This window comes from Zea mays, chromosome 10 (genome assembly GCF_902167145.1).
Source record: "Zea mays cultivar B73 chromosome 10, Zm-B73-REFERENCE-NAM-5.0, whole genome shotgun sequence".
Classification (NCBI taxonomy): Eukaryota; Viridiplantae; Streptophyta; class Magnoliopsida; order Poales; family Poaceae; genus Zea; species Zea mays.
In genome coordinates, this window is record NC_050105.1 from 138,199,422 (window position 1) to 138,223,856 (window position 24,435).

General features: G+C 53.9%; 1 protein-coding gene across 1 annotated transcript; it reads right to left on the reverse strand.

The window, feature by feature from the left end:
* Positions 1-263: 263 nt before the first annotated feature.
* Positions 264-4,868, reverse strand: LOC100283605 (AT-hook protein 1). Its single transcript, NM_001156506.2, has 5 exons — positions 3,876-4,868; positions 3,111-3,163; positions 2,302-2,433; positions 1,069-1,230; positions 264-926 (listed from the first exon to the last, which is right to left on the reverse strand). The coding sequence occupies exons 1-5, from the start codon at positions 4,438-4,440 to the stop codon at positions 630-632; spliced, it is 1,209 nt and encodes a 402-aa protein (NP_001149978.1). The 5' UTR covers positions 4,441-4,868; the 3' UTR covers positions 264-629.
* Between the last annotated feature and the right edge of the window lie 19,567 nt (positions 4,869-24,435).

Genomic DNA, 24,435 nt, shown 5'->3' on the forward strand with positions numbered 1-24,435 from the left:
CGAGACGTGGGTTCCCATATGGGAGCGAGAGGTCTAAAGACAGGCACCCTCGATAGGATTCGGTTTTGGCAGCTTAATTGTCTGAAGTTGAAAGCAGTACAAGAAAACATAATATTTTGCAGACATCAAGTTTAAAATTAGCTGTTTGGTTGATACCCCAGTGGTGAAGGCAGCGTTATTCCTTTCATCAGGTCAGGGTTGGAGCCTGGTTCAGCACCCTTAAAATAAGAACGAAGTCCGCCTTGAGTTTTCAAATAACAAAATTGCACCCGGTTTAATGTAGTCTATCTAATACAAAGGCAAATTGGCTTTTTTGTGAACCCAAGAGGAGAATTGCAATACAAGCATACGATGATGTGGGGTGAGCAATACCAATCCATGGATGAGAATTGTTGCACTACGTGGATACAGATGGAAACCAGAAGGAATGCTGCATAGACTTTCTGACAGTGAAACCATACAAATACAAACTGCTAACTACGATATAACAAGACAAAGGCATGCACTGGTACTAATTATTACTCGTGATCTACTCCTTCCTGAAGGTTTTACCACTCTCAGGATTCCTTAGTTATTGAGCCTACTCAGCTAAGTCAACTGCTAACAAGGAAGCTGCGAAACGGCACCCATCAGTCGGTCATCATCTTTAGATCTGGATCATAACGGCTTTGGTCCTCTGATAGTGACCAACCAACTGCAGCATATGTGGAGTGCAGGGGAAGCCCCGCGCTGGTGAATGCACTGCCGTTTGGTCCCATGGGGCTCCCGGGATCATCGGAGTGCTCACTTGATGTGCCATCCGATGGGGGGCTGGCAGTCGAGGCCGCCCCAAAGACAGCTGTGTGCGGTGGCACCGATGTTGGCTCACGTTTGGGTTGCTCTTCTTTTGGCTTTTTAGCTTCAGCAATGAAACTGCCAACTACAACCTGCAAAACGAAAGGCTAAAATAGCTGTAACAGAACGCCACACTTAAATAGATGTATAACAGATGACCTTGGCATGTTGGCATTCTATCTGGCACATATTCTCTAGAAATGAAGGGTGGACAATGATATGGGAATAGAGAACCTGCACAGGTGTCGCTGCCATCAGCATTCCAGCAACACAACCTCCAACTATGCGTCCATCACTTCCAGCCAGTGCCACGCTCAAACCACCTGTTCTGCTGCGAGTGTCACCATCCTCTGCAAGCAAGAATGAGCCCGAAAGAGAGAGTATATCGAAGTGGCCCTGCACCAAGTCACCATAAAAGGATTCATATCATGTGAATGAATAAATTTATCACGACATTCTGAAAATAAAAGTTTCAATATTGTGGATGGGTTTTGCAGTCTGTCATCGTTGATTCACAAATGAACTGTTGCATCGCATTTAGTTACTTGCAATGAATCAGAGTAAGAGGCTATCCAAACCTTTCTTTTCAGTTTTTTTTTTGTATTATCTTCCTAGCTGAGAAGGAAAGCTTATAATATAACATAGTCATTCTTCCTTTCATCAGAAATCAAGTCGACAACGATTGAAGTCAAATGGAACCCCCAAAGAGAAAACTAATAGAAATATGTAAAATTCAGTAGGTGACGTGCTCTTGCACATTGCACTCAGGCATCAACGAATATGCGCTCCTAAGTTCCCTGTTTTATCCTGCCTAGATGAGATGAAAACTGATAACAAATACAGCCATATATTTGCCAAACCAAGTTGACAAAGAAAGCAGGCAAGCTACCTTATATGTGTTTTCCTAAAAAGCAGGGCATATTTTTATTTTAAAAAAGGAAGAATGCAGACAAATGTAAACATGTATAGCCAAGAGAAAAATAATGAAAATATGCAAGTGGATAATGCTATACGGTAATTAACTTCATAGAAATTTTACTAGGGCACAATGCAACTGAAAATAGATTGCTGATAGTTGCAAGGCCTCTCCATGGTCAACTGCAGGGCGGATCCAGAGTTGATAATTATTGATGTCACCAGTGTAAGAAACATGATTATTATCATTGTTTTCTGTTAGCTCAACAGTAATATAGCCATGAATTCGTAGAATCTAATGCTGTCAAGTGACAGCACAAAAAGGTCCTGACTCCGACCCTACTCAATTGCACAGTCATGCTTTACTCGATTGGCATCCCAGGAAAAACATGCTAACAGAAAAAAAAAAAATAGTAGTTTTGTCTAGCAAAAAATGTAAGAAAACAGAAATAAATCAGCTTCAATTTTAAACATGTGTTGTTGCTTCAAAAATGACCCAGCAGTAAAATAAAAGCATCACCCTGCGCTCTGGGCAGTTGAACCTGAATGTACCTCATATGTCACTATCCCACCAGAGGTTGCTGGTTGCCGCAGTGTTGCCGTGCACAGAGCACCATTTGCCGAAATTATGCATGTAGTGCGCGGGCCTTGTTGGGAAAAAGCCATTATTTTGGACGCAACATCCTGAAAATACAGAAATAGTTTCGTGCATAATCTCTCATTAGATTCAGTGGTACAGTACAACAAACCACCAGGCTCAAAACACCAAGCCATGGATGCTACTAAAACTGTTGCCAACTACTCCCTCTGTTTCGTTTTAGTTGTCGCTGGATAGTGCAAAATTGAACTATCCAGCGACAACTAAAAAGAAACGGAGGTAGTAGTAAATATACAAGCCAAGATAGAATCAACATAACATTCTCCAAAATTTGTAAAATTATCCTATGAGCAATATGTTATGCGCAGTACAATAATTAAATCTATAATATGTAGAACAGATGTGTGCTAGGTATTCATTGATGGCATGGGAAACATTGGAAGCTTCATGGCAGTTGACAGCAAGAGCAAATTGTATACAAGGATAACGCTAAAAATAATGAAAAGACCATGCAAGAAATGTTTTGAGTTTATTCTAGAAGGAAAAAGGCATATATCTCTCTTGTTGATCCATTATTAGATATAGATGTGGATGTATGGATTCAGTATAAGGCCTGGATAGTGGCTGGAATTTGCGAGCCATGGGATGGGACAGAAGATTTCAACAAAAAACAGCACGTTCATGAACAGCAGTTCACTCAATCATGAATACAGAAATGTTCCTTGAATGTAACTTAAGCACATCACATGTTGGTTGCAATTACCTCATTGGGCTTCACAGTTATTATGTGGGGAGTAAACGACGTCCCCGAAGATCCTGAAAAGCACATACACAGTGAGAGTTGCTGCACTAAATAAAGAAACCTGTAAATGGCATTATCATTGACATCCTGGCAATGAAATATGGTGGTGAAAAAATCCAAGTAAAAGCAAATATTTACTGCCTTTATTGGTTAGCAAGGGTAAAAGGTTAGAGATTACTACAAATCTAAGCATGATTAGGTTACAAGGAAAAAAATTATCCATCTTTGGTTGGTCTGTGTACATATATGAAGTTATGAACCCTTATTAGGAAAAAGAAAAAATTATGCAAGCAACCTACAATGAGAGATACAATATTCAAAGACCACGCTCGTGTTTGGATAGAAGCTACTTTATAATGCTTATACAGTGCATAATAATAAAGGCAAGGACTGTACTTCACCAAAATATTAAAATGCCGTTGGTCAATCTGTTCTTGGCATTTGTTTGGTTTCCCCAGCAGTACTCTCAAACTGTGGTTGCTTTATAAACTAGAGTTTTCCTCCGATTTTTTTTTTTGCATGTGGCATCTCTGTTATTTTTTATTCATTTAAAATGTGGGGGTCCTTTAAAAACAAAATTCTGTGCCCAGTCCTCTAGTTAAAAGCATAACAAGGATATAGAGATTTTGTTGGTCTTAGCTCTTAAGTAAGAGCACACTTTAAAGAATTGAGACATAAACATAAACGGAAGGCAGAGATATGGTGCAGGGCTGCAGGCTATATTACCCAAAGCATCCAGCTGTTTCTTTTTGCCTGACCCAGGAGGACGCCCTCTACGCTTGCCGTCGGGGTTAGGGGTAGACCCGCCTCCACCGGACTGGGCACCCGTCGCTTCAGTGACCCCCGCCGCGGCGGTCTTGAGTCCCAAGCCGATGCTCCCATCTGGGCCGTACTTCCTCGGCCTCCCCCTCTTCTTCTTCACAAGGTCCCCGCCGCTGACGGCGACGATAGCACCACCGCTGGCACCAACGCCACCGGAGCCGGGCTGCTGCTGCTGCAAGCCCGTCGCGCCGGAATCAGGGCGGTACATAGACCCCAGCGGCATGTCCACAATCTTCATGCTGCTTATGGGTGACGAGGCGTCCGGCGAAGCCATAGGGTTAAAGGCAAGGGACATCCCGTGCATAACGTTGGCCGCCGAGGCCTGCGGCAACCCGGACGGCGGCGGCGCCGCGCCGAACGCGGCGGCATGCTGCATCATGACACCGCCGGCGCCGGCCTGCGGCGGGGATCCCACGCGCGGCGGAGCCTGCTGCTGCTGCGGCTGCTGGTGCAGGTCCCGGACGTCCATCTCGCGGCAGGGCGGTGAAAACCCTAGGGCTGGTGCTCCGGCGCAGCTCCCCTCACCCGTGCCGCAGCGCGCCTCGTCGGGCACAGTTCACATGCGCAGTTCGCGGCGGTTGGACGTGACCTTTCTCCCTGTGCAACAGAAAACCGACCTCGAAATCGAATAAAATACGGCGGAAATGGGGAAAGCAGATGGAGAAAATCCTGCCGCGCCGAAGGGGAAGGGGAAAAAAAAAGAAAATTGGGAGCGAGGAAGGAGGAGGTGGCGAGGTGGGAGTGGGAGGGCGGAGAGTCTTTGCCTGGCCTCAGGGGTCGGATCAGATCTGTTAACTGACGAGAAAACGCGAGATATATCGGGTAATAAATCGCTGCCTCCCCCTCTCTCCTCTCTGACGGTCGGTGCTTGGACAGAAATGCCCTGTCTTGTTCGAATTTCGTTCGAACATAAACGTAATTTTCCCAACAACGAAAGGTTTGATTTGAGAATGAACGACACACAAGTGGAGACCTCCACACCGATTGCGCCGTGCCCGTGCGTGACACGACACAACAACAAATTGAAAGGCGGGGGTCCACCAGGCATCAGCGTCGTGCACGGGACTGATGGGAGAGTACGAGTACGGTGGCATGGCAGGTGGGGGACCCGGGCCAGAAGGACGTGAGAGAACAGCGCCGGACCACGGGCGCGGCCGCCCAACGGCTCCACCTCCACTTCACTCTCCACGGGCGGGCAGGTATCGCGCGTGCCGGCCGTCGATCCCGCAGAATCCCACCCCCTCCGCGCCGCGTACGACGTCGCAGTCGCGGCTGCTGCTGCCTCTGCCTGCCTGAGTGCCCCCTGGCCCAGTGGCCCGTGCGTCGTGGAGCACGGGCACGGCCAGGCTCCTGCGGCAGCACGGATAGGGCAGCGGGGGACCCGTGCCACAGCAGCTCTTTTCACTACTAGTTCGGAGCACGTGCCTGTTGATCACGTGGTGTCGGGTCGGCCAAAGGCTGGGGTCGCGCCGTGTGGTGTTGAGATGTGACGGGTCCTGCGGATCAAGGCGTCCCGGACTGCTGGTGTAGTGGTGTGTTCTTGGCCGAGCGCACGGGGGAGCACTGGGCGGCAAGGCCGTACGATGGGCCGCTGGCGACCTTGCTACGAACGCTGCGACAACTGTCTCCCTCTCTGGGCATTGCCCGACTTGCGGCACGGGCTTAAAACTCGGCCTGTTTTCCGTGGGCCTAACCTAGAAACGATCTGGGCTCGGCCTCTTCAGCCTCACACCCGTTTCCATTTCCTCTGATCTCCTGGAGAGTGCTGGGTGCGCGCTGTCTGCACGAAACTGACCCGGAATTCCTTTTGCTCCCTGCTGTAGTGGTATATACTGTACATTATGTCAACACTTTTCCCATTGCTCGGTTGGTTGAAACGTGGGTTCTATTCAACTGATGACTTGTCCATCGATTGAATCCTTGTTCTTCTATACAAAAGAAACTAGTTAGTTATCTCTGTGTTACTATGGTTGTTATATATCATATCAGTAGATTTAGCTAATTAAATACAACCGAAAACCAGGACAACACACGCACCAGCAGTCAGCACGCCTCCGGCGTCTCAGGCGGAAGTGATGCGGTCCTGGAGTCGAATCGCACGGTCCTGGAGTCGAATCGCACGGATCTGGCCACAACTTGGTGCACCTAGGATTTTTTTTTTCTAGAGATGTTGACGGCGATGTGGCAAGAGAGAAGGAGACAACGAGCAGCGAAGTTTTTTTTAGAGATAGTGAGGGAGGGGTACGGATGATTTAATAGTGTTGTAGCCCGACCCGAGAACCGTATCGTGCCAAGGTCACTTTCTTGACCCGCATTGACGGTCCGACGTGATTGTATTCTTTATTTTTAAATCATTAGTATAGATATTTAAAATATATTTTGTTTGTATTAGAAAAAAACATGAGTTTTACTGGTTACAAAACGAGTGATTTGTACTCTCTTTAAACGGTCAGGGTTTGAACCCCTCGTGGTCCATTTTTTATGCTATGCAAATTCGTATTCTTGTTTTTGGCATTGAGGTTGTAAAGACTCAAAAAGGTAAATCTTAAATTTATTATATATCTTTTTAAATGATGGATATAAAATTTAGATATAGATATAAATATTTTTTCTATTTTATGCAGGGAGAAAAATGATACATAAAATAATTTATACAAAATTTTATATTTATTTATAGATAACATTAAAAAGATTAAATCAAATTTCATACATATATATTTTAAAATATTAAATTTGTTATAATAGGTTGGATACTATTCCATTCGCAATATTTTCGTCTTTTTTTACAGGGAGCAAATAATGCATACAATAATTTATGCAACATAAAAAGGATTGACATCAAATTTTATACATATATATTTTTTAAAATTATTTTTTTATAATAGTGTGGATACTCACAGTGGTGGTGGGCAAAAACTTTTTTGTATTGATTTAAGCAACTAGGTTAGGTGGTGGAGGGTAGAGACTAACGGCTGCGAACGAAGACCGGAAGCTGATGGCTAGTGGGTGGGCGGTGGAGGCTGGAGCCTTGTTGGACTTAGGTCCGCGTGATGCGGTCGAGCCTGATTGGCGGAAGAGGCTGGGATCGAGAGGACAACAGGTTGTGGCTGGGATTATCGAACTGGCCAACCATGGGAGGATGGCGGAGCTGAATTGTTGAAGGTTTGTGGTCGCAACGACGGGTAACGCCATGGCAACATGTGAGAGGCTGACTGCTGAGGGCTGTCGGCTGCTTGGGGTGGACTGGTAGAGACGTGGAATTGTGTTCTTGTGAGAATTGGGCCATGTATCTGTTAATTTTATTTTCAAACATGGTATGGCTCAGGCTATAATAAGCCACAATAGGCCCTCCGCCCTCTGGATACTCACAGTGGCGGAGAACAAAATTGTTTGGTATGCCTCTAAGCAATTAGGCTAGGTGGGCAGAGGATAAAGGTCGGCGGCAAGCGGAGGTCGGAAGCTGATGGCCGGTGGGCGGGCGACGGAGACTGGAGCCTTGTTGGACTTAGATCCGCGTGCTGCGAGCGAGGCCGATTGACGGAAGAGAGCGGACAGAGGACAATAGGCCCAGCACCCGATCCAGCCCGCGCAGCTACCACACCGTGCAAAAAATAGTGTGCTCCAAAAATATGGTGCTAACCACCAGACCACATGCACATTAGTGCTTAGAAAAAAAATTATATTTGAACAAATATCTCAATATCTATTTATATGATATATAACAACCGTAACAAAGCACGAGCAACTAGCTATCATTCTATAAGATGGTACACCCTCCATATGTTTGCTCTAGCTTCATCGATGCGCGTACCTGGCCACCTCCAATTTGCATACTAATTTAAAATATGTTATTTAAAATTGTCGGGGACCATAATTAGGGGTACCCTCAAGGCTCCTAATCTCAGCTGGTAACCCCCATCAGCACAAAGCTGCAAAGGCCTGATGGGTACAATTAAGTCAGGGCGCGGTCCACTCAAGGGACACGATCTCGCCTCGCCCGAGCCCAGCCTCGGGCAAGGGCAGCCGACCCCGGAGGATTCACGTCTCGCCCGAGGGCCCCCTCAGGCAACGGACACACCTTCGGCTCGCCCGAGGCCCAGTCTTCGCCAATAAGCAACCTTGGCCCGATCGCCACGCCGACCGACCGTATCGCAGGAGCATTTAATGCAAATGTGGTCTGACACCTTTATCCTGGCGCGCGCCCTTCAGTCAACAGAGCCGAAGTGACCGCAGTCACTTCGCCGCTCCACTGGCCCGTCTGACAAAAGGACAGCGCCGCCTGCGCCGCTCTGACTGCTGCGCCACTCGGCAGAGTGAGGCTGACAGCAGCCAAGTCTGGCCTCGAGTGCCATAGGAAGCACCGCCTCGCCCGACCCAGGGCTCGGACTCGGGCTCAGCCCCGGAAGACGACGAACTCCGCTTCGCCCGACCCCAGGGCTCGGACTCGGGCTCAGCCCCGGAAGACGACGAACTCCGCCTCACCCGACCCAGGGCTCGGACTCGGGCTCAGCCCCGGAAGACGACGAACTCCGCCTCGCCCGACCCCAGGGCTCGGACTCGGGCTCAGCCCCGGAAGACGACGAACTCCGCCTCGCCCGACCCAGGGCTCGGACTCGGGCTCAGCCCCGGAAGACGACGAACTCCGCCTCGCCCGACCCAGGGCTCGGACTCGGGCTCAGCCCTGGCTTCAGCCGACGGTCTCCGCCTCGCCCGACCCAGGGGCTCGGACTCGACCTCGGCCTCGGAAGACAGACTCGACCTCGACCTCGGAGGAGCCTCCGCCTCGCCCAACCCAGGGCTCGGACCGACCACGTCACAGGAGGGGCCATCATTACCCTACCCCTAGCTGGCTCTGGCTACGGGGAATAAGACCGGCGTCCCATCTGGCTCGCCCCGGTAAACAAGTAATTATGGCGCCCCGCATGCTCATGACAACGGCGGCTCTCAGCCCCCTTACGGAAGCAAGAAGACGTCAGCAAGGACTCGACAGCCCCGACAGCTGTCCTTCCGCCAGGCTCCAGCGCTCCTCCGACGGCCACGACACCACACGAACCGGGTGCCAAAACCTCTCCGGCTGCCACGATGGCATGTACTTAGGGCACTAGCTCTCCTCCGCAGACACGTTAGCACACTGCTACACCCCCCCATTGTACACCTGGATCCTTTCCTTACGCCTATAAAAGGAAGGTCCGGGGCCCTCTTACAGAAGGTGGGCCGCACGGGGGAAGGACGGGACGGTGCGCATAAGCCTCTCGCTCTCTCCCACGCGGACGCTTGTAACCCCCTACTGCAAGCGCACCCGACCTGGGCGCGGGACAAACACGAAGGCCGCGGGTTTCCCCTTTTACGCCTGTCTCCCTCCGGCTTCTCTTCCCCCCTTCGTGCTCCGTCTCGCGCCGACCCATCTGGGCTGGGGCACGCGGCGAAAATTTACTCGTCGGTCCAGGGACCCCCCGGGTTCGAAACGCCGACAGTTGGCGCGCCAGGTAGGGGCCTGCTGCGTGTTGACGAACAGCTTCCCGTCAAGCTCCAGATGGGCAGTCTCCAGCAACCTTTCCAGCCCGGGACGGTGCTCCGTCTCGGGAGTCTTGAGTTCATGTCCCTCGACGACAGCTACGACATGATACTCCTTCCTTCGCCGCGCGACGGCGACAATGGCGGCCGACAACCCGCCCGCCGGTGGCGGAATCGACGACGCCTTCCCCATGTGGCGGAAAAACAACATTCGGGTTTATCCCGTCGCCTCCCCCGCCGACGGAGGAGGAGGCGGGGCAACCAAGGCCAAGCAGGAGGCGGCACCTCGTCGGCTGTCGAGCGAGTCGACGACGCTGGCGCCCCGACGGGGGACACGTCGGGCATCGACCTCGCGTCTGAGACGAAGACGAGCGTCGTTTCCCCGCAACATGCCAACTCCAAGCGGACGTACGACGCCAGCACGATCGCGAAAGACTTGCTGGGCGTCACCCTCGTACTTGAGACGACGGTGCAGTCTACCCCTGATGTGACTTCGTCACCGCCCGTCGACCAAGAGGTACCGACCGACTCCCATCTCGTGCCTTTCGGATTCAGCCTCGACCCACCAAGCGACTTCGCTTCGGTGGACGCTCTCGTAGAGGCGAGTCCAAACCCTCTGGAGTATCGTATGCGGTCACCCTGGGACCGGCTGACAGCCGTCTCGACCTACGGGCCCTCGGGTTCCGGGGAAGATGACGAGCCCGACTTTAGTTGGGATTTCTCCGGACTTGGCAACCCCAGTGCCATGCGGGACTTCATGACCGCATGAGACTACTGCCTTTCCGACTGTTCCGACGGTAGCCGCAGCCTCGGCGACGAGGACTGCGGCCCAAGTCGTGAATGTTTCCACGTCGATCTAGGGGGTCCCGGCGAAGGCAACCATCTTGGTATACCAGAGAACGGTGATCCCCCTAGGCCTGCGCCTCGCGTTGACATCCTTCGGGAGCTAGCTGTGGTCCCCGTCCCGGTGGGGGGGTCACGACCCACAGCTCGAGCAAATCCGCGAGATGCAGGCCAGGCTCGACGAGGGAGCAGGAACGCTTGAGCCGTTCCGCCGGGACATCGGGCAGGAATGGGCGGGCCAACCTCCGACCGGAGAAGCGCGTCATCTACCCCAGGCGTCCAGCACCGCATCGCCGATGACGTCAGGGCAAGGCCGCCACCGACTTCCAGTGGGGTCGGCCAGAACCTAGCTGCTGCGGCAATACTTCTCCTCACGATGTCGGAGCCATCAACCACCGAAGTACGGCGTATCCAGGGAGAGCTCAAGAATCTCCTGGAGGATGCCGCGGTCCGACGGGCCGAAAGCTCTTCCTCCCAAAGGCAGGGCTACCCCTTGGAGCATCGCGTCGTGACTTCCCGATTCATGCGGGAAGCCTCGGTCCACACCGGGCGCACGCGCAACACAGCGCCTACGGCCTCGGGTCGCCTCGGCAACGAGCACCATCACCGCAACCGTCGAACCCACCTCGACGAGAGGGTGCACCGAGGCTACCACCCCAGGCGTGGGGGACGCTACGACAGCGGAGAGGATCGGAGTCCCTCGCCCGAACCACCCGGTCCGCAGGCTTTCAGCCGGGCCATACGACGGGCACCGTTCCCGACCCGGTTCCGAACCCCGACTACTATCACAAAGTACTCGGGGGAGACGAGGCCGGAACTGTGGCTCGCGGACTACCGGCTGGCCTATCACCTGGGTGGAACGGACGATCACAACCTCATCATCCGCAACCTCCCCCTGTTCCTCTCCAATACCGCTCGAGCCTGGCTGGAGCACCTGCCTCCGGGGCAGATCTCCAACTGGGACGACCTGGTCCAAGCCTTCGCCGACAACTTCCAGGGCACATACGTGCGCCCTGGGAACTTATGGGATCTCCGAAGCTGCCGCCAGCAGCCGGGAGAGTCTCTCCGGGACTACATCCGGTGATTCTCGAAGCAGCGCACCGAGCTGCCCAATGTCACCGACTCGGATGTCATCGGCGCTTTCCTCGCCGACACCACCTGCCGCGACCTGGTGAGCAAGATGGGTCGCAAGACCCCCACCAGGGCGAGCAAGCTGATGGACATCGCCACCAAGTTCGCCTCTGGCCAGGGGGCGGTTGAGGCCATCTTTCGGAAGGATAAGCAGCTCTAGGGCCGCCAGCCGGAAGATGTCCCCGAGGCGTCCACTCAGCGCGGCACCAAGAAGAAGGGCAAGAAGAAGTCGCAAGCGAAACGCGACGCCGCCGACGCGGACCTTGTCGCCGCCGCCGAGTACAAGAACCCTCGGAAACCTCCCGGAGGCGCCAACCTCTTTGACAAGATGCTCAAGGAGCCATGCCCCTATCATCAGGGGCCCGTCAAGCACACCCTTGAGGAGTGCGCCATGCCTCAGCGCCACTTTCACAAGGCCGGGTCACCTGCGGAGGGTGGCAGGACCTGCGACGACGATAAGAAGGAGGATCCCAAGGCAGGAGAGTTCCCCGAAGTCCACGACTGCTTCATGATCTACGGTGGGCAAGTGGCGAATTCCTCGGCTCGGCACCGCAAGCAAGAGCGGAGGGAGGTCTGCTCGGTAAAGGTGGCGACGCCAGTCTACCTAGACTGGTCCGACAAGCCCATCACCTTTGACCAAGGCGACCATCCCGACCGCGTGCCGAGCCTGGGGAAATACCCGCTCGTTGTCGACCCTGTCACCGGCAACGTCAGGCTCACCAAGGTCCTCATGGACGGAGGCAGCAGCCTCAACATCATCTACGCCGAGACCCTCGGGCTCCTGCGGATCGATCTGTCCTCGGTCCGGGCAGGCGCTGCGCCTTTTCACGGGATCATCCCCGGGAAATGCGTCCAGCCCCTCGGACAACTCGATCTACCCGTCTGCTTTGGGACACCCTCCAACTTCCGAAGGGAGACCCTCACATTCGAGGTGGTCGGGTTTCGAGGAACCTACCACACAGTACTGGGGAGGCCATGCTATGCCAAGTTCATGGCCGTCCCCAACTACACCTACCTCAAGCTCAAGATGCTGGGCCCCAACGGGGTCATCACCGTCGGCCCCACGTACCGACACGCGTACGAATGCGACGTGGAGTGCGTGGAGTACGCCGAGGCCCTCACCGAATCTGAGGCCCTCATCGCCGACCTGGAGAGCCTCTCCAAGGAGGCGCTAGACGTGAAGCGCCACGCCGACAACTTCGAGCCAGCGGAGACGGTTAAATCCGTCCCTCTCGACCCCAGCAACGACGCCTCCAAGCAGATTCGGATCGGCTCCGAGCTCGATCCCAAATAGGAAGCAGTGCTCGTCGACTTTCTCCGCGCAAACGCCGACGTCTTCGCGTGGAGTCCCTCGGACATGCCCAGTATACCAAGGGATGTCGCCGAGCACTCGCTGGATATCCGAGCTGGAGCCCGACCCGTGAAGCAGCCTCTGCGCCGATTCGACGAGGAAAAGCGCAGAGCCATAGGCGAGGAGGTCCACAAGCTAATGGCGGCAGGGTTCATCAAAGAGGTATTCCATCCCGAATGGCTTGCCAACCCTGTGCTTGTGAGAAAGAAAGGAGGGAAATGGCGGATGTGTGTAGACTACACTGGTCTAAACAAAGCATGTCCGAAGGTTCCCTACCCTCTGCCTCGCATCGATCAAATCGTGGATTCCACTGCTGGGTGTGAAACCCTGTCTTTCCTCGATGCCTACTCAGGGTATCACCAAATCAGGATGAAGGAGTCCGACCAGCTCGCGACTTCTTTCATCACACCCTTCGGCATGTACTGCTATGTTACCATGCCGTTCGGTTTGAGAAATGCGGGTGCGACCTACCAAAGGTGCATGAACCACGTGTTCGGCGAACACATTGGTCGAACGATCGAGGCCTACGTCGATGACATCGTAGTCAAGACGAGGAAAGCCTCCGACCTCCTTTCCGACCTTGGAGCGACATTCCGATGTCTCAAGGCGAAAGGCGTAAAACTCAATCCCGAGAAGTGTGTCTTCGGGGTCCCCCGAGGCATGCTCTTGGGGTTCATCGTCTCCGAGCGGGGCATCGAGGCCAACCCGGAGAAGATCGCGGCCATCACCAGCATGGGGCCCATCAAGGACTTGAAAGGCGTACAGAGGGTCACGGGATGCCTTGCGGCTCTGAGCTGTTTCATCTCGCGCCTCGGCGAAAGAGGCCTGCCTCTGTACCGCCTCTTAAGGAAGGTCGAGTGCTTCACTTGGACCCCTGAGGCCGAGGAAGCCCTTGGGAACCTGAAGGCGCTCCTCATGAACGTGCCCATCTTGGTGCCCCCCGCTGCCGGAGAAGCCCTCTTGATCTACGTCGCCGCTACCACTCAGGTGGTTAGCGCCGCGATTGTGGTTGACAGACGAGAAGAGGGGCATGCATTGCCCGTCCAGAGGCCAGTCTAATTCATCAGTGTGGTACTGTTCGAGACCAAGATCCGCTACCCACAAATTTAGAAGCTATTGTACGCGGTGATCCTAACGCGGCAGAAGTTGCGACACTACTTCGAGTCTCATCCGGTAACTGTGGTGTCATCCTTCCCCCTGGGGGAGATCATCCAGTGCCGAGAGGCCTCGGGTAGAATTGCAAAGTGGGCGGTGGAAATCATGGGCGAAACGATCTCGTTCGCCCCTCGGAAGGCCATCAAGTCCCAAGTCTTGGCGGATTTTGTGGCTGAATGGGTCGACACCCAGCTCCCAACAGCTCCGATCCAACCGGAACTCTGGACCATGTTTTTCGACGGGTCGCTGATGAAGACAGGGGCAGGCGCGGGCCTGCTCTTCATCTCGCCCCTCGGGAAGCACCTACGCTACGTGCTACGCCTCCACTTCCCGGCGTCCAACAATGTGGCTGAGTACGAGGCTCTGGTCAACGGGTTGCGCATCGCCATCGAGCTAGGGGTCTGATGCCTCGACGCTCGTGGTGACTCACAGCTCGTCATCGACCAAGTCATGAAGAACTCCCACTGCCGCGACCCGAAGATGGAAGCCTACTGCGATGAGGTTCGACGCCTAGAAGACAAGTTCTATGGGCTCGAGCTCAACCACATCGCCCGACGCTACAACGAGACTGCGGACGAGCTGGCTAAGATAGCTTCGGGGCGAACAACGGTTCCCCCAGATGTCTTCTCCTGAGACCTACATCAACCCTCTGTCAAGATCGACGACGAGCCCGGGGCACCCTCGGCTCGGCCCGAGGCACCCTCGGCCCCCGAGGGTGAGGCACTGCGCGTTGAGGAGGAGCGGAGCGGGGTCACGCCTAATCGAAACTGGCAGACCCCGTACCTGCAATATCTCCACCGAGGAGAGCTACCCCTAGACCGAGCCGAAGCTCGGCGGTTGGCGCGGCGCGCCAAGTCGTTTGTCTTGCTGGGGACGGGAAGGAGCTCTACCACCGCAGCCCCTCAGGCATCCTCCAGCGATGCATTTCCATCGCCGAAGGCCAGGAGCTCTTACAAGAGATACACTCGGGGGCTTGCGGCCATCACGCAGCGCCTCGAGCCCTTGTTGGAAACGCTTTCCGACAAGGTTTCTACTGGCCGACGGTGGTGGCCGACGCCACTAGAATTGTCCGCACCTGCGAAGGGTGTCCGTTCTATGCGAAGCAGACACACCTGCCCGCTCAGGCTCTGCAGACGATACCCATCACCTGGTCGTTTGCTGTGTGGGGTCTGGACCTCGTCGGTCCCTTGCAGAAGGCACCCGGGGGCTACACGCACCTGCTGGTCGCCATCGACAAATTCTCCAAGTGGATCGAGGTCAGACCCCTAAACAGCATCAGGTCCGAACAGGCGGTGGCGTTCTTCACCAACATCATCCATCGCTTTGGGGTCCCGAACTCCATCATCACCGACAACGGCACCCAGTTCACCGGCAGAAAGTTCCTGGACTTCTACGAGGATCACCACATCCGGGTGGACTGGGCCGCCGTAGCTCACCCCATGACGAATGGGCAAGTAGAGCGTGCCAACGACATGATTCTGCAAGGACTGAAGCCTCGGATCTACAACGACCTCAACAAGTTCGGCGAGCGATGGATGAAGGAGCTCCCCTCGGTGGTCTGGAGTCTGAGGACAACGCCGAGCCGAGCCACGGGCTTCACATCGTTCTTTCTAGTTTATGGGGTCGATGCCATCTTGCCCACAGACTTAGAATACGGTTCCTCGAGGACGAGGGCCTACGACAACCAAAGCAATCGAGCTAACCGAGAAGGCTCACTGGACCAGCTGGAAGAGGCTCGGGACATGGCCTTACTACACTCGGCGCGGTACCAGCAGTCCCTGTGACGCTACCACGCCCGAGGGGTTCGGTCCCGAGACCTCCAGGTGGGCGACCTGGTGCTTCGGCTGCGACAAGATGCCCGAGGGCAGCACAAGCTCACGTCTCCCTGGGAAGGGCCATTCGTCATCGCCAAGGTTCTGAAGCCCGGGACGTACAAGCTGGCCAACAGTCAAGGCGAGGTCTACAGCAACGTTTGGAACATCCGACAGCTACGTCGCTTCTACCCTTAAGATGCTTTCAAGTCGTTCATACACCTCACTCATGCACAAAGTTTAGTCATCAAGGAAGGGTCAGCCTTGCCTCGGCAAAGCCCGACCCTCCCTCGGGGGCTAAAAGGGGGGAACCCCCTCTGCGTCAAAATTTTCCTCGGAAAAAGATCTTTTCTGCCAGAATGTCTTTCGTGCTTTTCGACTACTTCGAAAGTGGATCCTGAAAACGACGGAGTACACGTAAGCAGCCAAGGCTGACCGAGCCGAGGGACTCCTACGCTTCCGGGATATGGATACCTCACTCATCACCTCCTGCGATAAGTAACTCGCGCTCGGATAAGTGATTCCGCGGACCGAACAAGTCTTCACGCTCGAAAATTCTTCTGCTGAAACGATTTTTCGGGCCCTCTCGGCTACATCGATAGCAGAATCCTACGGACGAGTAAGAGTACACGTACGCGGCAAGGTCGACCGAGCCGAGGGATTCCTACGCCTCCGGGATACGGATACCTCACTCATCACCTTCCGTGAAAAGTAACTCTCGCTCGGACAAACAATTCTGTTACCGACAAATAAGTTCAGATACTCGAAACAAGAGGAAAAGAAACACATCTTTACAACACGATGACAGTATGTTTGGGCCTCGGCGGCCCCAGAAAACATACGCACACTACAAGATAACCTGATCCTGCAGGCTCGGACCTTGACAGTTGAAGGGAGCAGCAGCACCCTCGGCGTCATTTACACCTTCGGCGAAGTCCGACCTAGCCTCGGACGGCGACGCGGTTGGAGGATCCCCACTCCAAAGGACGACATCAGCACCACACCCGGGCCATCGCTGCCAGGGTCTTCTCCAGGAATCCGGCTCGAGCAGACGGCTCGGCCGGCCACCCCGAAGCCTCAGCCAGCTGTCCCCCGAGGACATCAGCCCGGTTTGTGGCCTCGGCAACTCAACTCCGGCGTCGGTCCCGCCAGCGGACGACCCGGCCAGGCTCCGGCTGACCAAATCTTCTTTTCGAGCCAACTCTGCCCCTGTCCATGCTGACACCGCTACCTCCGGCTTCGGCTCATCGAAGGGCGGCCGAGGGGTTCCTTTAACTAAGCAAGAGAAGCCTCGGACGGCAAAGCTGACCGAGCCGAGGGACTCCTACGCCTCCGGGATACGGATACCTCACTCGTCACCTTCGCACGAGGCAACTCACACTTGGTGAAGCGGTTCAGATAGCCGACAGGCGAGTCTTAGTGCTCAAAATGAGGAAAAAACACGGCTCCGTGCCGAAAATACATACACGTTCAGGCCCCGACAACCACAATGAACAAGACACCGGCACTCAAGGTGCCATTACAAATGGAACTCCGGTTCCACCTCTGCAGGTACGAACAACCCCACACGATTGGGGGGCCTGTGGAGCAACAAAAGGCCGACGGGTGGCTCATCGCCGCCCGCTCCAACAACGACGACTTCTGCTCTGAGGGGCCGAACAGCAGCAGCGATGACCTCAGGGCGGATGCTGCTGCCATAGGGCCCTCGCCCACTTCCTCACTCGAGAGGCAAGGACGAGCAGAAGGCCGTAGAGTTGGAGGTCAGTCCGTGGGCGGCACCGGCTATCTCGTCGACGGAGAAACCTCTTCCGGCTGCCGTGGCGGAAGGCGGCGCCGGAAGCGGCTCCAAAGCCGCTCGGGCCAGAGAGCCGGGCACGCGGCAGCTGCCAGCGCCACGAACGGCGAACACCCTTCCCCCCGATCACTGAGGGAAGGAGCGGGCCGCTGCCCGCGCAGAGACCGACCCCAACTCGGCGCACTCCCCTCCCCAGCTCTGATGATGAACATCCTTGAAGCTGAGGGAGGGGCAGAGGCCGCAGCCCGGCTTGCTTCTCCCCACCCAGGGGCTGGTGGTCACCGTCTTGGGTGACCACCGGCGAGGAGATGCGACCGGGCTGCCTGATGAAAATCCTTGAAGCCGAACGATAGCTGAAAGGTACCAACTTCCGCGAAGTTGCGTTCCTCCAATGACAAAGCGGAAGGATCACGGGTGTTCCCCATCCGGGGGCTCGGAAGGTGGAAAGACGCGATGCATAAGGGAGCGCGAAGACATGGTTGCCTTTCAAGGGGGTCACCCTCCTTTTAAAGGCAACTCTCCCCACTTGCGTCTTCAGCCATCGCGGGCTGAGTCTTCTCCAACACGCTCCAAGATCCTCCCCCTACGACCCGAGGGCTGGGTCCCACGCGTCATGCAAGCTGGCCCAGGGCAAAAGAAGCCAAACCGCCGCGCGCGGTGCGCGCAACTGCCCAGCGGTTACAAGCATTCCTCCACTTTCGCCCAGACCAGTGGGTGAAAGGGCGGACAGCCATGCAGGCAGCATGCGACCGCGCCAAGTGGGCGCACCCCTTCGACTCCAACACGCCCAGCACGGGGGCCCAGGCCCACACGTCATGCAACCGGCGCGCCGGTTGCTACATGCGAGCAACTGCACCGCCACTCACGCCGCTACCGCGCCTCCTCGACTGCGGAACCAGTACCGCGACTCGAGGCAACCCTGTGTATGACCCAACAGTGCCAGCCAGGCGCATCGGTCACGGGTCAGTCAGATGCAGGAGAAGGAGCGACGGTCAATACGGCCAAAAATGGGTCGATAATAATGGCGGTGGCAGGCGGGCAGAAGCAGCGGTCACATCGTCAGCCAAGCTCACGTCCCATCCAGGGACACAAGGGAACCCTCTCAAGTGGTGTGAAGACGGCGCGCCCGTGTTCCGTTCCTCGAACGGCTCGCACGCGCGCAACGGCTGCCCCGTGAACCACTCGTCCCGTCGCATTAACTCTGCGGCAGGACAGGCGGCACCTTTGGCAGGAGAAGCGGACGACGCTTCGCCTTCGCCATAATGACCGCGTCAAAAAAGGTGCGCCACGTCATTCGATTTCGTATCCTTTTCCTCTTTCTCTCTCTTGCAACAGGGACCGGGAAAGGGGGATACCCCGAAAAGGATCCTTCTCCGTGAAGGAAACGGGCCCCGAGCCCCCTACTGATCAGAGGTTCGAAGGCTGGCCCCTCGGAGGGGTTCAACAGCCGCCTCAGAGCGCTCGGGCTCCGCGCCCACTACTGGTCAGAGGTTCGAAGGCCGGCCCCTCGGAAGGGTTCAACGGCCGCCTCAGGCCACACGGGCTCCGCGCCCACTACTGATCAGGGGTTCGTAGGCTGGCCCTCGAAGGGTTCACAGCCGCCTCAGACGCAGAGCGAGGGATGACCCTGGGTACGTTCGATACATAACCAAGGCTCGGGCTACGCTCCCGAGGTACCCTAGGACATTTCCAAGACCAGCGGGAACGATCTTGTAACGGAATCCCATCAGAGGGAGGCATCGAGCCCTCGGACCCCGTCAAAAGGGGACCGGGTCCGACAGATCACCCGCAGGTACTTTTGGAGCACGCCTCTGGGCCTCTAGCCGACCCCTAACAAATGGGGCACGAGCGTCCACTCGGATTACCCGTCAGCAGCTCACTGGAGACACCATGTTCGGCGCCCTCCAAGGGCAACATGGCGCTTCTCCCCCCTCCTCCTTGCGGAAAGGCGACGCAGGGGCGTATGTAAAAAAGTCGAGTCTGTCCTTGACCGTCCTCTCGCTCTGTGCAGGGGCTCGGGGGCTGCTCTCGCAAACCCGGCTCCGGCCAAACCGTTGATAGCGTCAACATACCAGCCCGAGAACTTGGGACCCGATCGTGCACCCGGGCTACGGCCAGCTCGCATGAGGGAACAACCAGACCGGCCGAAGCATCACAAAACGCATTAAGACCTCGAAGGAGTCAAACCACTCCTCCGAGGCCTCGGGGGCTACACCCGACGGGTGCGCTCACGCGCACCCACCGGAACAAAACGCAACCGAGAAAGGCCGGTCCCCTTGCAAAAAAGTGCGACAAAAGCCTCTAAGCGAGTATTAACACTCCCTTCGAGGCTCGGGGGCTACTGTCGGGGACCATAATTAGGGGTACCCTCAAGGCTCCTAATCTCAGCTGGTAACCCCCATCAGCACAAAGCTGCAAAGGCCTGATGGGTACAATTAAGTCAGGGCGCGGTCCACTCAAGGGACACAATCTCGCCTCGCCCGAGCCCAGCCTCGGGCAAGGGCAGTCGACCCCGGAGGATTCACGTCTCGCCCAAGGGCCCCCTCAGGCAACGGACACACCTTCGGCTTGCCCGAGGCCCAGTCTTCGCCAAGAAGCAACCTTGGCCCGATCGCTACGCCGACCGACCGTTTCGCAGGAGCATTTAATGCAAAGGTGGCCTGACACCTTTATCCTGACGCGCGCCCTTCAGTCAACAGAGCCGAAGTGACCGAAGTCACTTCGCCGCTCCACTGACCGGCCTGACAAAAGGACAGCGCCGCCTGCGCCGCTCTGACTGCTGCGCCACTCGGCAGAGTGAGGCTGACAGCAGCCAAGTCTGGCCTCGAGCGTCATAGGAAGCACCGCCTCGCCCGACCCAGGGCTCGGACTCGGGCTCACACCCGGAAGACGACGAACTCCGCTTCGCCCGACCCCAGGGCTCGGACTCGGGCTCAGCCCCGGAAGACGACGAACTTCGCCTCGCCCGACCCAGGGCTCAGACTCGGGCTCAGCCCCGGAAGACGACGAACTCCGCCTCGCCCGACCCAGGGCTCGGACTCGGGCTTAGCCCCGGAAGACGACGAACTCCGCCTCGCCCGACCCCAGGGCTCGGACTCGGGCTCAGCCCCGGAAGACGACGAACTCCGCCTCGCCCGACCCAGGGCTCGGACTCGGGCTCAGCCCCGGAAGACGACGAACTCCGCCTCGCCCGACCCAGGGCTCGGACTCGGGCTCAGCCCTGGCTTCAGCCGACGGTCTCCACCTCGCCCGACCCAGGGGCTCGGACTCGACCTCGGCCTCGGATGACAGACTCGACCTCGACCTCGGAGGAGCCTCCGCCTCGCCCAACCCAGGGCTCGGACCGACCACGTCACAGGAGGGGCCATCATTACCCTACCTGGCTCTGGCTACGGGGAACAAGACCAGCGTCCCATCTGGTTCGCCCCGGTAAACAAGTAATGATGGCGCCCCACATGCTCATGACGACAGCGACTCTCAGCCCCCTTACGGAAGCAAGGAGACGTCAGCAAGGACTCGACAGCCCCGACAGCTGTCCTTCCGCCAGGCTCCAGCGCTCCTCCGACGGCCACGACACCACATGAACCGGGTGCCAAAACCTCTCCGGCTGCCACGATGGCATGTACTTAGGGCACTAGCTCTCCTCCGCTAGACACGTTAGCACACTGCTACACCCCCCATTGTACACCTGGATCCTTTCCTTACGCCTATAAAAGGAAGGTCCAGGGCCCTCTTACAGAAGGTGGGTCGCACGGGGGAAGGACGGGACGACGCACATAAGTCTCTCGCTCTCTCTCACGCGGACGCTTGTAACCCCCTACTGCAAGCGCATCCGACCTGGGCGCGGGACAAACACGAAGGCCGCGGGTTTCCCCTTTTACGCCTGTCTCCCTCCAGCTTCTCTTCCCCCCTTCGCGCTCCATCTCGCGCCGACCCATCTGGGCTGGGGCACGCGACGACAATTTACTCGTCGGTCCAGGGACCCCCCGGGTTCGAAACGCCGACAAAAATGTTTTTAAGATTTTATATTATAATTTAGAGAGCAAATTCACATTTATGCCTAGGCTTGTTGGCCCGGCGAGCTGGCTCGCGAGCCAGGAGCGATCCGCCTTTTCAAGCTCGTCAGATGGGAGAGCCGAGACGAGCTCGGTTCGACTCGTTTCCACATCTAGTTTTGATTCCCACTGGCTACGTAGAACACAATTTTTGGCTCCCCTAATTAAAATAATTATTTTTTCTGTTTTAAAACCTATTTTATGTTTGTCGGAAAAGATTTTCACTGGCGGTTTTATTATCTCGATCGCCAGTGCAAATAGATTCAGAACCATCTCTATAGAGCTTATTTGTACTAGTGGATGGAGAGGCTCCATTCTAGAGAGCGATCGTTCGAGGGATTTTGGAGAGTCGGATGGTTCAACACTTAAACATAATTTTTAAGCCATTCTATGCTACTGGGAACTAATTCAAACAACAACAAATTGGAAGCGAAGGGGTTCTGTCCCACCATACCCCGAAACCAGGTTCATGACTCCTGATGGATAATAATATCATAAATTTGAGAATATTGTAGTATTCTAAATAATAAGGTGTTTGGTTGAACTTTGTAAAACACTATTTTGAATACCTCAGTATAGTTAAAACTGCACTATGTTTAGAGTATTGATGATGCAGTTTAGATCAAAGTTTTCTAAACTATGGTATTATTGTCACATGCAAGTATATACCATGGTATTCTAAAATCATAGCATCCAAAAACATTCTAGCAAACAGGGCCTAAGTAGTTGGATGCAGGGTTTTAGACTCAGATAGCAAAAAGTTCCTGGCCCGAACAAAATGGATGAATCTTGAAAAATTTTAGACTAGTATTTATTTGTGTCGACTACTGAAATTATTCCTATCTAGCTAATGTTTAGTTAAATTGTAGCAAAAAATGTTGTAGAGACATGAAGAGAAAATCAAGGAATATAGTTTGATAATTTTCACTACTATATAAAATGAAAAACTTTTGTTTTTTAACTCTATACTAGATTGAATTTCAAATTGGAGCAAAATTCATGATTGTTGGTACAATGTTGTATTGGACCTCACTAAGATGGATGGCTTTTGCTGAAATTCAATTCTTCTAAACCAAATCCTACAACCCTGTTTAGATGTTGATTCTAGGTTTCTCTGGTTTCAAGCACATACAAATTGTAAAACTATTAAGGATCAAGAATACACAATAGAGGTAATAAGAGTAGTTATTGCATTGATGAGAGCATCTAATAGTATGTTACCTAGTAGACTTAACTTTTTTTTAAAAGCACCTTACTATTCAATCCATGCACCTATGCATATGCACAACAAAGGGTGCAAGTACTTCATCAATATATTGGACAAATTGTTTCATAAATAGATATATACGTGCAGAGAATTATGTCAACAACATGAGAACAATAGATTTTATCAACACATACATGAGCATACAAAGAGATGGCATTGAACATTATAATAGCCACAGACATCTAAAAAGGCCAGATAATTAAGTAATACATCGAAAATAGTAATATTATTAGAGTCGAATAGATTAGATAGTGCTATTTATCATTTTTCATTGAATTATTTGTCACCGGGTTTCGGTGAAGTTGATTATGAAACTATTTTTGACAAATCTAGCTAGTGCCCATATAAATTTCATGTTGTTTGGCTTCTGTCGCTAAATATAGTAACAAGCTGCAAATTTGACACAAAGGAATATAATAATTGGCTGCAGTTTTAAGAACTCTGTAGACTTAAAGAACGAAAATATCAATCAACGATTCATCATGGAAGAAAGGAAGTGTTGAGGACTTGTTCTCAAATGCTATGAGTTAAGAACAAGGCAACACAGAGAATGTTAAATGATAAAGTCCTTCGTCCTTTGAAGCATTATTTCCCTTAGGATATAACGATCTTCAGACGAAGGTCATGAAGGACGAACCTTCATCATCACAGTATACGTTAATGAAAGACGAAGCATGTGAAACATAAAAGATAGCATGAATAATCATATAACATCATCCATTTAACTTTATTATATCATCATAGAGAAATAGAGACAATATCGGATTATAAATGTACCTTCGGCTTGGAAGGAGAAGAAAATACAAGTGTGACGCAGAAGCAAATGCCAAGTCAACGTGAACAGTACGGGGGTACTGTTCACCTATTTATAGGCACGGGGTACAACCCATACAAAATTACATACATGCCCTTTACATTTGGTGATAATTCTATAGCACTCTATCGAGGTCTAAATGACCTTTTCATCTTTAAGTCGATTCCCTTTTCTGCGAACATGCCGAAGCTTTCCTGCTCACACATTATAAAGCCGCTTCTCCCTTGAAGACCTTCGGCGACGAAGCATAGACCCAACAGTAGCCCCTTTCGCGGTGCTAGATCGTTTTTCGTAACGAGCTTGATCCGTGAAAAAAGTCTCTTAAGCTTCGGGGAGCCGAAGGTCCAAAAAACACCTTCCCTGAGCTCGTTGCCGAGAAACGATTTAATTTCCCAGCACGTAGCGGTCCCACCTTGCAGAGTTTACTGTTTGTCCCTGCGGTCCACTGCGCAGCGGGCGCAAGCGGGTGTGCGCCTGGTGTAAAAACTCTGGCGCTTCGCCTTCTTACCTGCAGCACTATATAAACAGACGAGTAGGTGTGAAGTTACCACAGCATTCATTGCTATTTGCACTGTTTTCCTGCCAAAATTTTTAACCATCACCGAAGCTTGTCTGTTAGAACCGAACGAAGCTCCAGTTTGAAACCTGCTTCGGAGGAAGAAAATTTTAAAGTTTCACAAGTTCATAATTGAATGGCCAGAGTCCGCTCTACCGCCAGGGTTGAGCGC